General features: G+C 35.7%; 1 protein-coding gene across 3 annotated transcripts in view; it reads right to left on the bottom strand.

The window, feature by feature from the left end:
• Positions 1-4,420: 4,420 nt before the first annotated feature.
• The window catches only part of NADK2 (NAD kinase 2, mitochondrial), a 42,611-nt gene continuing 32,849 nt past the window's right edge, over positions 4,421-14,182 (bottom strand). For all 3 annotated transcript variants that reach the window (XM_045787270.2, XM_045787272.2, XM_045787273.2), the window contains 4 exons: positions 10,965-11,020; positions 10,786-10,839; positions 8,525-8,648; positions 4,421-6,445 (listed from right to left, as the gene is read on the bottom strand). In XM_045787270.2, the coding sequence (XP_045643226.1) occupies positions 6,307-6,445; positions 8,525-8,648; positions 10,786-10,839; positions 10,965-11,020 (373 nt within the window). In that variant the 3' untranslated portion in view covers positions 4,421-6,306. The remainder of the gene's footprint in view (positions 6,446-8,524; positions 8,649-10,785; positions 10,840-10,964; positions 11,021-14,182) is intronic.

Here is a 14,182-nt window from a genome sequence, read left to right as displayed (position 1 = left end):
GTGCAGTAGAAAAGGCCCCTAGTATTACTGTCAATTTCTCCTTTTATGTCGGTTACTATTTGGTTTCTATATTTAGGTGCTCCTGTGTTAGGTTCATATGTGTAAGTGTTATATCATCTTGTTAGTTGATCCCTTTATCATTATGTAAGGCCCTTGTCTTTTGTTAGTTTTTGTTTTAAAGTCCATTTTGTCTGACAGAAGTATTGCTACCCCAGCTTTCTTTTCAGTTCCATTTACGTGGAATATCTTTTTCCATCCTTTCACTCTCAGCTTGTGTGTCTTCCGGTCTGAAGCCTCTCGTGGGCAGCATATAGATGGTCTTTTCTTTTTTTAATTTTTATATATTCAGCCACTCTGTTTTGATTGGTGCATTTGGTCCATTTACATTTAAAGTAATTATTGTTAGGTATGTAAGTATTGTCATTTCGTCCATTGTTTTCTGGTTAATTTTGTATTTCTCTTCTGTTGTCTTCCCTTGTGGTTTGAGAACTTAATTTTTAGTGTTGTGTTAGGATTCTTTCCTCCTTATTTATGGTGTATCTGTTAGAGGTTTTTGGTTTGTGGTTACCATGAGGCTCCTACATAACAACTTGTGTATACAGCCGTGTTTTAAGTTGATGGTTGCTTATATTTGAAAGCATTCTAAAAACACATTTTTACCCTCCCCCGTGTTTTGTCTTTGACATCGTATTCTATGTATCCCTAATTGCTATGGTTGTAGTTGATTTTACACTTTTTCTCTTTTAACCTTCCAACTAGCTTTATAAGTAGTTGATCCACTACCCTTACTGTATGTTTGCTTTATTACCAGTGAGATTTTTTTTTTCTTTCACAATTTTCTCCTAGTTATGGCCTTTTCTTTTCCACTTAAATAAGTTCCTTTAATATATCTCCTTAGGCTGATTTAGTGATGAAGAATTCCTTTAATTTTTGTCTGAAAAACTTTCCAATTCTGAATGATAATCTTGCTAGATAGAGTGCCCTTGGTTGGACGTTTTATTTTTCTTTTCATCACTTAACATATCTTACCACTTCCTTCTGGCCTGCAAAATTTTTGCTGAAGAGTCAGCTCATAATCTTATGGGGGTGCATAACTAGTTGAGTTTTTCTCTTGCTCAAGATTCTCTCTTTCTCTTTAGTTTTCCACAACCATGTCTTCCAGATGCTGGTAGTACTTCTGCATAATCTAATCTGCCGTTGATTCCCTCTAGTGTATTTTTGTTATTCTTCAGGTCTAATTGGTTCTTTTTTATATTTTCTATATATTTGTTGAAGTTTTGTGTTTCTTCCAAGTTTGGTAAGCATCTTGATGACCATTACTTTGAACTCTTTATCAGTAGGTTACTTATCTCTGGTTCATTTAATTCTTTTTGATTGTCTTGTTCTTTAGTTTGAAATACATTCCTGTCTCCTCATTTTGCCTGACTCTCTGTTTCTGTATATTTGGTAGATCAGGTATGTCTCCCAGTCTTGAAGGAGTGGCCTTATGTAGAAGGTGTCCTGTGGGACTCAGAAGTGGAATCCACCCTTATACCAGAACCAGGCACTCCAGGGTTGTACATGTGGGGTGTGTGCACTCTCCTGTTGTGGCTAGGGCACAACTGCTATGAACATGCTGCTGGGTAGAGCTGACCCCCAGCTCAGCCCACTGCAGCACCCAGGTGCAGTTCCTGTAGATGCAGTGGTAGGCTGGGCTGCTCTCCCAGGGGAGGAGCCACTTTGGGAAGAGAGGAGCATTGGATCAGACCAAGGCCACCCACTGGGTGCAGTGGCATGGGAGCTGTTTGGAGGGGCACCTGCTGGAGCAGGCTGGTTAGATGGATCAGGTCTGCAAGGGAACGCCAGGGCAGGACAAGGCAAGCAGTACTAGCTAGGTAGAGCCAGAAATGGTGCCTACCACCACTAGACCAGCTAGGTCCTTTGTCTAAGATTAATTGTATATAATATACAATACAATACAATAAATATGATTTATTTCTGAGTTTTCTGTGCTGTTCCATTGATCTATGTGTCTGTTTTTGTGCCAGTACTATACTGTTTTGATTACTACAGCTTTGTAATATAACTTGAGTCTCAAATTGTGATACTTGCAGTTTTGTTTCTCCTTTTCAAGATTGCTTTGGCTATTTGGGGTCTTTTGTGGTTCCATACAAATTTTAGGACAATTTGTCTAGTTCTATGAAAAATGCTGCTTGTATTTTGATAGAGATTGCATTAAATCTGCAGATTGCTTTGGATAGTATAGACATTTTACCAGTATTTGTTCTTCCAATCCATGAGCATGGAATGTCTTTCCATTTCTTTATGTCATCTTTCATCAGCATTTTATAGTTTTCAGAGCACAGGTCCTTTACCTCCTTAGTTTATTCCTAGGTATTTTATTATTTTTGGTGCAATTGTAAATGGAATGGTCTTAATTTCTCTTTCTGCTGCTTCATTATTTGTGTACAGAAATGGAACACATTTCTGTATATTGATTTTATATCCTGTGACTACTGAATTCATCTATCAGTTCTAATAGTTTTTTGGTGGAGTCTAGGATTTTCTATATATAGTATTATGTCATCTGCAAATAGTAAAAGTTTTACTTCTTCTTTGTGGATCTGGATGTCTTCTATTTCTTTGTCTTGTGTGATGGCTGTGGCTAGGATTTCCAGTACTGTGTTGAATTAAGGTGGTGAGGGTGGTGTGAGTTTTTATCATGAATGGACATTATACTTTGTCAAGTGCTTTTTCTGCATCTGTTGAAATGAGCATATCATTTTTATCCTTTTATTGTGATCAGTCGTGTTAATTAATTTGTGAATATTGAGCCACCCTTGCACCATGGGTGTAAATCCCACTTGATCATGACTTTTTTCATTGTATTGTCTGTCAGTTTACTATTATTTTGTTGAGGATTTTTGCATCTGTGTTCATCAGGTATTGGCCTGTAAATCTCTAGCCAGACTTCTCAAAAAACAAAAAAAAATCACAGATGAGAGAGGAGAAATGACAACCAACTTTTTTGTGCTGTATCTAGTTTTGGTATCACAGAATGAATTTAGAAGTTTTCCTTCCTATTTCTTGAATAGTTTGAGAATAGGTATTAACTCTTCTTATTAAATGTTTGGTAGAATTCACCTATGAAGCCATCTGGCCCTGGACTTTTGTTGGGAATTTTCTATTCCTGATTCAATTTCATTACTGGTAATTGGTCTGTTCAAATTTTCTATTTCTTTCTGCTTCAGTTTTAGTAGGTTTTATGTGTCTAGGAATTTATCCATTTCTTCTACGTTGTCCAATGTGTTGGCATGTAATTTTTCATAATATTCTCTTACAATTGTATTTCTGTGGTGTTGGTTATTTCTCCTCTCTCATCTGTGATTTTTTTGTTTTTGTTTTTTGAGGAGTCTGGCTAGAGATTTATCAATTTTGTTGATCTTTCCAAAGAACTAGGTCCTGGTTTCATTGATTTTTTTTTTTTTTTAGTTTCTATATCATTTCTTTTTTTTTTTTTTTAAAGATTTTATTTATTTATTCGACAGAGAGAGAGACAGCCAGTGAGAGAGGGAACACAAGCAGGGGGAGTGGGAGAGGAAGAAGCAGGCTCATAGCCGAAGAGCCTGATGTGGGGCTCGATCCTGGAACGCCGGGATCACGCCCTGAGCCGAAGGCAGACGCTTAACGACTGAGCCACACAGGCGCCCCTCTATATCATTTATTTCTGCTCTGATTTTTGTTATTTCCTTCCTTCTGCTGGTTTTGGGTTTTGTTTGTTCTTTTTCTAGCTCCTTTAAGTGTAAGGTTAGGTTGTTTGAGCTTTTTCCTGCTTCTTGAAGTAGACCTGTATTGCTATAAATTTCCCTTAGAATTGCTTTTGCTGCATCCCAAAGATTTCTTGGTTGACCCATTCATTGTTTTAGTAGCATGTTATTTAACCCTGTATTTATGGTCTTTCAGATTTTTTTTCTTGTGATTTCTAATTTCATTGAATTGTGGTTAGAAAAGATGCATGGTAGGATTTCAGTCTTTTTTAATTTGTTGAGACTTGTTTTGTGAGAATGTTCCATGTGCATCAAGTGATTCTTTGATACAAAATTTGTTAACTGATTCTAATGATTTTATATTCTTTTGATACTTAAAAGTGAAATGATTGGAAATTCTTTATACTTGAAGGCTAGTAAAACATTTAATATGATTTGATTTACTGGGGCTATGAATATAAATACATGTGAAGCATCAAAAATAGTAAGCTTTGCTTTGCTTATACAATAAGTAAGTACTAGTTCTGTGTGAAATATTAGCAATGAATGAAGTCAACAGGGCACAGCAGTGGAAAAGACCTGAAACATAACATTTTAGGAAAATCTCGTTTTCTAATAATGATGCTGTAAGAGTTAAGGAAACAAATGTAGTTAAAAAAAAAAAAAAGATAACACTAGTTTAATTATGTTTATTCACAAATAGTTGCCATCAAAAGGTTAACTCATTCATAAAAACATTTCTTCTGTTGTAATATCCTTTGCCTCTTCTCGCTTCCAAATAAATCCCCACCACATAGCAGAAATGTTAAAAGTTATACTGCAAAGGGAGAAAATTATTTTTTAAACCTTTAAAATATGGCTTATGAAAAATTCTACAGAGCATGTTGCCTATTAATATGTTACATATTAACAAATGAATGGTACCATTTTGGACAATCAGATTTGCTCGATATAAAGATGGAGCTGGAATTTTTGTTAAGAAGGTATTTAAACCTCTTAAGAGTTTTTGTAAAGAACTGAAATCCCATACTATAAAGTGTTATCTTCAATCATTTTAAATCAAGCCAGAAACTAGATCCAGCTGGGAAAACATTTTTTTTTTTTTTTTTTTTAATGCATCATGTAAACACTGCTCTGAGGGTCTGTGCAGATACTCTTAGAAAAGAAAAACAGATTCTTGTTCTGGATATACATCAAAACCTAGGTTACCTTTGTATAACATTTAAAATTTGACAAGAACGTGTTAAATGTTGGCAAAACTAATAGCACAATTATACATTCTAGCTTTCACAGATTTGAGCTCACAGGGCTCCAGTTCTATTAGGAAAGAGTCTTTCATTCATCGTGTATACCCAGCATCTGACACAGTACATAGCACAAGGTACGTGTTCAATAAATATTTCCATGTTGAATATAATTTTTTAACAGCAAATGAAAAAAAGATACAACTCTGAATAATGGCATGAGAATACCAGTTGTCTCATGATGCAATAGGTGCTTTTTGTAAAAATTCTAGGATTACTTATAAGTAGATCAAGAATTAGATAATCTCCTCTCAAACTAAAGGAACTCTCATGGTGGGGGTACAGGGAGCTAATGTGTGAAACATGGAATATTAGCTAGGTGAAAACTACCATGATATTAAAAGTAAGGCAGTTCCAAAACGAATGTTTTACATATTTATTAAAGAATCATTTTCCGACAATGCTCCTAATACTATATGGTAAAACCTTTGACAGATTCCTCATGTCTAATCAGCTCATCCTTTTAGTCTTTGATTCCATGTTAGAGTTTTAAACGTGGAAGAAATCTATTAAGACTCAAAAGCATTCAAAAAAACAAAAACAAAAAACCTGTCTATGACCTAAAATAGCTATCGGATAATACATTTGTAACAGTATCATGATTTTGTCCAGATATACTTTATTTCACCCAGCACTGTCAAAATTAACCTGAAAGTCAATTATTAAATGAAAACATGGATAATTTCAAAAATGATTGTTTGAACTTAAATCAATAAAGAGCCATAATATTGTACTCTGAAATTAGAAAATTCTAAGCGTATATAAAAAACACATTTACCTACTTCAATTAGGTCAATGTCAGGATTTATCAAAATTCTCCATCAAAATTTTTTAAAAATCTTGATTTTTAGGTACTATAAAAAATATACACTAACCAAATGATGATATGTGTTTGGTCTGACCAATTCCGCAGTTAGGAAAGGGAAGGAAAAAAAAACTTGTACATTTAATCCTTTATTTGAGCCTACCTCTCTGAAAAGATATCAGTACTCTTGGATACCAACTATAAACGATATAGAAATTCCACTGGTATCAATTCTAATCAGTTTAGTCCATCCATTTTCTAACACAGTGAACGATCTTTTCTACCCGAATCCAAAGGAAGAACAATGCAGATCTCACTTTCTTGGTCACCTTTGAAGCCCGGGGCCAGCCAGTCTCGATAATAACCAAAGATGTAGCTTTATGAGTGGTAGTCTGTTTCTGCAGTGGAAGCATTTTCCCAGTAATCAAAATTTGTCATCTGAGGAAATCTTTCATTGTTCTAGAAGCACAGTTCGAAGCTCATCTTCTTTATTGATCATCATCGAAGCAATTGCTCCATCATTAAACTCAAAAGAAGTACCTCCATCCACAACCATGCAGGCATCCCAACAACGAGAACGAACACACACCCTGAGCAGAAAGAAACAGCTCATTAAATGTTAAGTTTTCTTAACCTTGAATTATGGTTTCTTTGAAACCCTTAATTTTTATTGAAACTGGCAGCATTTGGCCTTGATTTTTAAAAATCAAGTTGTTCTTTGATTTGAGAGAGTAACTATGTAAATATGGGTACATTACCAAAATCTAATGTTCAGGATAGCTCCATTCACCCAAACAGTTATGAGAGAACAAGTTCAGATTTGATGGAACTCACAGGCTTTTTCATATGAAAAAATGTTATTACTATTACAATACTGAACAAGAATGTGACTATTTTCAGATAGCTTTTACTTAAGTATAACACACGAAGAGGCACAGATCTGTAGTGTACAGCTCAACGAACACATTTGGGTACTCATTCGTCACCCAAATCAGGAGTCAAATGTTCCCCAGTGGCCCCCTCACTGCCGCTGGCCCCGCTCTTTCGTACGCACGCACTATCCTAATGTCAGTCACCATAGTAGTAATAGCTCTGTTTGTTCTTAAACGTTATATAAATGGAAGAATAGGTCAGCTGTGTCTAGCTTTCCTTTGCTTAATAATATACTTGTGAAAGTTATCCATGGTTATTACCGGTAGTAGTAGTACGTTCATTTTCATTGCTGTATGAAAACACTTCCATTGTATGAAAATACCAAAATGGATGGTTCCCTTCTATTCACTGACACCTGCGTTTTTGCTACGGGAAGTAGTGCTGCTATGTATATTCTTGAACATCTTTTGTTGCAGACATTTGTGTATATACATTGCTGTTGGACATGCACCTAAGAGTGGAACTGCTGGCTCACTGCGTGTGCTAGATTCAGCTTTGGTAGGTAACCGCCAAACAACTTTCCAAACTACTCCTAACAATATGTAGCTTGCAGTTACTCCCACCTTACAACAGCTAGCATCTCAGCTCTTCTGGCGAGTGTGTATGGTAGCAGAATATGTAGTTTTAATTTGCATTTCCCACATGAATAATAAGGCCAAGGGTCTTTTTTATACACTTAACCATTTGGATACCTTCTTCTGTGAAATGCCTGTCCAAAACTTTGGCAGTTTTTCTACTGAGCTGCCTTTTCTTATGGAGTTTGTAGGAATTTTTATAATATTCGGGACAGAAGTCCATTGTTGGATATAGGTACTGCAAATATCTCACTCCGTGGCTTGCCTTTTTTTCCCTTAATGTTGTCTTGATTAACAGAAGTTCTTAATTCTAATATAGTTCAATTTGTCAATCTTTTGTTAAGTGCTTTTTAGGACATGTTTAAGAAATACCGTCCAACTGCCAAAGTCATGAAGCTTATTCTGTTTAAATAAGCAAAAATTTAAATGTCTTTGTCATCTCACCTAAACTGAGTATAGATTTATTGAGTAATCAAAATTAACTCTCAAATGAGTAAAATGAGTTTCCTTGAGTGTTTTTCCTAGAAAAAAATCAACGGTATTTTCAAAAAAGAATTATGTACACTATATAAGCAGGAATTCAAAATTAAACCATTCCTTGCCTGCCATGAGACAGATGACATTTTTTTCAGTTTTTCTGGTTCAGAAAATTGGACAACCTTTACAAAATAAATTATATATTTTTTTATATCCACCCTTCCAAAAAAATCAAATCTGATAGATATGGGAAAGGGGGGGTCACTTTTAGGGAAAAGGTGACAGAAATGAGTCGTTTACTGCTATACAACTGAGGTTTTATATGAATATTTATCCTGCTTTTTATCCCATAGCATATGAAAAAAAAAAAAGTTGGTTTCCAGTTTTAAGTGATAATTTGATCTTCTTGTGTCTTAATATATTCAAACAACAAATCCACATCACCTACTTAAATAATTATGCCCCTTCTAGTCACTTACAGTTTCTCTAAAGTGGTACAGTATGTTAGAACGGAAAATACCATTCTCACCAGGGTACAGCATGACACCTCATTAGTTCCACGAGTTCTATACCTTTCCTACCAGATTAAGTTTGAGTGCATTTCATCAAACTGCATACTTTAAAACCAAGACTCCTTTATAATTACATGAAAGCACAGTCACAAGTCAGCCTTTGGAAGCTTACTTTGAGGTGAAGCAACGCTGACGACTGCTGGAGAAAACTCTGTTTGCTATTGGTTCTCGAATACTGAAAAGTATTTTTGGTTCTTCTGGACTGTAGAGCAGCGATTCATTATATTCATTTGTTACTATACAGGAAAAAAGTATTAGCGCATTCAATGAAAGATGGTCACTTCTGAGAAGTGCAAAATGAAAAACGAACACGAGCCTATCCCCAACTTAAAAGCAACTCTGTTCCAAAGGTCTGTTTGGCATCAAGTTTCTTGGAACTCACAACGCATTCCATTAAAAACAAAAACAAAAAAACTTATGATGATTAGGTTCCAAGATTAGGCCATCAAAGCCTGTATCAATCACAATATAGCAGAAATAGACATACGGGGGGTGGGCTACAAAACCAGTAATTAAACAGAAGGAAGAAACTAGTATCTTGAGGCATTCAAACGGAACTTGAGCTCCAACAGTCTCCCTTCCAAAATACCATGTCCAAGTGTTCATAATTGTCTTGATATAAAATGCAGTCTTAAGCAATGACAGGCAATATGCTTTGCTTTCTCTTATGAAACTGCGATTACTCAAGATATTTTTAGAAATCTTTGAGTCCTGTTTCTCATAACCAAGAGGCATATAAAAGTTGATAGGAAAGCACAAATTGGTTAAAAACAACTGTACAAAGAAATCAGGCTTGTAAGAATGTTCAGTTGAACACCATATATTAAAACAAATCATGAGACTGTCAGATAATCTAGCTTATTTACCAAAATTTCACTTAAATTATTTGGCTCTTTGAAAAAAAAAAAATCTAATTCACTCTCAAAAATAAAAATTTGCTTCTCTGGGAATACACACACACACAATGTGCTAATTCCAGGGGCACCTAGCTGGCTCAAGCCAATACATGTGATTCTTGATCTCGGGGTCGTGAGTTTCAGCCCCATGGTGGGCACAGAGAGAACTTTAAAAAAAAAAAAAAAAAAAGTGCTAGCTCTGAAAGTAGTAGTTCCAGAAATGTCTGTAACAGTGACTGCACCCTGGCATTCACTATTGCTTCTAAGGACAGTCAAAGGAGTAACATTCATTCAATAAAGCAGAAAAATCACTGTATTTTATATATTTTATATAAAACCTTAAGTTTACATGCCTGGTATAAATTTCAGTTGTTTTATATAATTATGTTTTAAGTTAAATTATATAATGAATCAATTACTATAAATACCTAATTTTCCTTTCTTTGACACAGATTTCATGTTAATCTTTTTAGTCTCCAATTGAGAGAGGGAGAAAGTCCATTTTAGAGAGCTGAAAAGGACTTCAGAGATTGAGTCCTGTTTTCAAACTATTAAAGGACCCCAACAAAGGAAGTCTTACTGGAAATACAAAATCTACACATAAATGAACTGACACGGTTATACATGTAAGTAGATGCACTATGAAAAAGTTTGGATTTTTTAAAAAATAATTGAGCTTGAAATCTTAGGATATTCTTCAATTAACAGAGACAGAAAGGAAAGCTTTAGTGTGAAGTCTGTACAAAAATGTTCCTGACAGATGAGATGGGACTTTGGTGAGTTAATTTCATATGCAAATCAAAGAAATGTGTTTTCCAATTTAGGAATTAAAATATTTAGAAAAAAAAATTTAAGAATGAAGTTGAAGAATCCCTATGAATTCATTACCAATCTACTTCAACATCCTCATTTTACAGTCCAGGAAGTAGAGGAATGGAATCAGTCTTGCTCATATTTTTAGTAAGTGACTGGTCTGGGATTGGAGCCCAGGTCTTCAAACTCCCTGATCAGTAGTATTCTTTCCCAATAGGGCCAGTTATCTATCTCAAGGAAACCCTGAAGCAACTGGGCAGGAGTAGGCAGTCGAAAGTTAAAAAGAACATTTTAGTGGATGTGAAGATAAGCATTCACAGCTCAGTGAATTCCATTTCATTCAGAGGCTATTAATGGCATACTGAGTTTAGGTAAGCATTTCCTATTTGCCAGATCTGTATTTTTCTTTATTTTCCTATCCCCCAGGAAATGTTTGTAGTTAACACTGCTTTGACATAAAGGTTATATTTCATAGTTCACAAAAATATATAAAAAGTCCAGCTCTAAATGTATTATTGCTTAAATATACATAAAGGGATATTAAGAGCCTGTTTGAGTCAAAAAAGTACTATGCTTTGCTAATTAGACAAGTAAACTTCACAATAACGTCCTCAAGATGAATGCAGAACTTAGCTGTTAGTAATTATGATTATTAGTCACTGACCTTTCTCTACCAATTCTCTGTTCAATGGAAGACTTAAATTTCCTTGTCGTTTTGCTATTGAAAAAGGAAAGGGGGAAATATCTTGATTAAATATTTTGCGTCATTTATAGCTAACATATAATAAAATATATACATTATATAGCATATAATTGTAACATAATAGCTATTTTGGTACTCACCAATATTTAAAACATCCTCCACAGCCTGAGTCGCAACCCTGTTAATATTGAATGACCTAGAAACAAACATCACATAAGTTCTTTACTTCTAAAAACATACTAAAAATGAAAAAGGAATTACCTACTTAATATACAAAAAACTCTTAGACTTATCAAGAAAAAAACAACCAAAAGACAATAGCCACTTCAGCCAGTTTTACAAAGTGGGCAAAGTACACAAACAGGGCAAAGTACACAAACAGTTTATAGGCCTATATGAAAAAGTGTTCAATTTTACTCCTACTTAAGGAAATACAAATTAAAGACTAATGATATATTGGCATTGGTATCAAAAAAACATTCTCATACACTGATGGGAGTATGGAAGTTGCAGTTGGAGGGCAATTCTGCACTATTAAAATTTAAAGTGAACATATTCTCCAATCTACTAATTTATCCTAAAATATACTTATATTTATAATACACAAAGACATGTACAAGGAAATTTACTGAAACATTGTTTATAATAGCAAAACAACTCATATTCACAGGAAGCAGGTTAAATATATTACTATGTAGATGTTAAAAAGAATAAAATAGAACTGGATATGCTGATAGATAATGGAGATGTTACGGTAAAACCCAAAGGCATTATGTAGTATAAACAAACAGGAAAGTCATATATACCTCATATACATATGGCTGTGCCTGGAGATTAGTATTAGAGATATGAAATGAAAGACTCGCTTTTCATTTGATACCTTTTTGTACTAAAACAGAAAAGATGAGAAATCTTTACTACTGTGTGATGCCTTGCTTAACGACTTAACAAACATCGACACAGACATGAATCACTTAAAAGTAGCTCTGTCCTTAGGTCTACAAAGATGGTTATGGAATGTGTGTGTGTGTGTGTGTGTGTGTTTTCACTCTTTCCAGTGATTCAGAATTCTGCTGCTGCCTTACAGCTCTTCTCACATGTCCTCAGATAATGACCCACACACACTCAACATAATTCAGTGACTCTTAACCTTTCTGAGGAGGGGGAGTAATCGGTACACTTGCATACCCTAACCTATACCTTTCACATTTTGAGAAATGTGGTGACATTTTGGGCATTCTTTTAATAAAACAGATACACAAATTTTTATATTAAAAATTTAGGGTCATTCACACACCATATCCCTATGCTAAAAAAATCCCAAATCCAGCCATTGCCTATTCTATTCTTCACCATTATCTACTCTCCAATTTCATAGTGCAACCACACCAAGCCCATTCCTGCCTCTGTACCTTTGCTCATGCTTACTATGTGGCATGAAGCAAAATACTTTTAAGGGTCCTGACTCATTGTTTAGTATGAGGTTTGCAATACCTATCTCATTAGAATTACTGCCACGCACTGCAAGGCCAGGCATCTGCGGCACCACCTGGCTCATGGCAAGAACTCAATACTGAATGAAAATATCAAGTGAGGGGCGCCTGGGTGGCTTAGGCGTTGAGTGTCTGCCTTTGGCTCAGGGCGTGATCCCAGAGTCCTGGGATCGAGCCCCACATCAGGCTCCTCTGCTGGGAGCCTGCTTCTTCCTCTCCCACTCCCCCTGCCTGTGTTCCCTCTCTCGCTGGCTGTCTCTCTCTCCATCAAATAAATAAATAAAATCTTTAAAAAAAAAAAATCAAGTGAAAGAGATGTGCATGAGTTATATTTTAATTCTTCTGAATAGTCACATTATTGGAAGATACTGTTTTACAACTCTAAATTAAAAGTCACATAAAATGAGCTATGTTTATTAGGGTTCCATTGAATTAAAATATTGAAGTTAAGACTTAAGAGAACAAAAGTCTCATACGACTTGATCTAATAGCCCTAGAGCTAGGACTTATTCGGGATACCACAAGACAACCCAAACTAAGTCCTCTGACTTGGGAGTTAAAATAAGAGGAATTTCCTATGGTTGCAACCTGGATCTCAGCCAGTTCACTGTCCCTTTAGGAGTGGTTTATATTCTACGTCAAAGATAAACTATATGCCTACGATGGTATTGGCACATGATGACTTGTTTCTTAGGTCTACAACCTTCAGCATTTTGACCGTTCCCACTTGAAATCACACATGACTTCCACTAAAGACAATCCCACTGAAAGACATATTAAATCCCCTATCTTAAGCTAGCAAAGCTTTCTCTCTTCACTTAAGAACACTCACCCTTAAGTTGGCTAAGACAGAACGTATGGAGGAGGGGGACTGGCAACAGTCCTAAAAACTAACAGAAATATATGTGATTGAACTCTGTAGTACTTCTCCCAGTGAATGTAGCTAATTCTACACTAGGAAGAGGACAGAAATAACAATGAGACAATTCAGAGACAACTTGCTATGCAACATAACCCTTACCTCCTCTGTCCTGTGGAGGAATTTTTAGAAATGCAAAATGGGATACCTAATCCCCAGACTCTCTGCATGCGTGTGTGTGTGTGTGTGTGTGTGTGTGTACACACACGTGTGGGGGGGGGGGAGTGTGTGAGGAGGTGGGGGGATGGAGGGTGTGGAGGGGTGTGTGTGCATAATCAGGCTATCTTCTCCATCCTTTCCTGGCATAAAGCCATGTGACTGAGTTCTAGCTACAGGAATGAAGTCATGCACAACACGTCTAAGCGTGTGTCCCATAAGCCTCCCACAGGTGATCCTCCAGGCTTTTCCTCCTTCTGTGGCTTGATGTATATAAGTAGAGGGACTTCAGGAGTTACGTTTAAAAGATGGTTGAGCCACATGTTGGAAGGAGCCTGGATCCCTGAGTCACCACTTAGAGCTCCACCTCCCAGGGAGGACCCTACTTGGACTTTATAAGAACAAGAAATAAACTTCTATTGTGTTAAGTCACTGAGATTGGGAGTTTATCAGTTACAATAACTATCTTATCCAAAGTTATACATGTCCACATTTCATATTCAAAGCAAGGACTGAGAGGTCACGTAGGAAAATTTCTCTCTCTCTGGATCAAGAATTAAAAGAGTAAAAGAAATAGGCTATTCTGTTCCTTTCTTTCCAGTGATTCCTGAGGTCTACAGTTGAGAGCTAAGTCCAGAACTTAAATCCTGTCTTCAACCATTTATTAGCCACATGGCTTTAGGAAACTGCTGAGACTTGTGAATAATGTTCTATTAATAAAAATAAAATCATTTACTTCCAGAGTATTTTTGAAAATTTAAATAATATATGTAAGCTCAAGACAAAGAAG

Source organism: Ursus americanus, chromosome 15, assembly GCF_024610735.1.
Source record: "Ursus americanus isolate L20-20 chromosome 15, mUrsAme1.1.p, whole genome shotgun sequence".
In the NCBI taxonomy this organism is placed as follows: domain Eukaryota; kingdom Metazoa; phylum Chordata; class Mammalia; order Carnivora; family Ursidae; genus Ursus; species Ursus americanus.
Note: the sequence above shows the minus strand (reverse complement) of the source record. Positions and strands in the feature narration are given on the sequence as shown.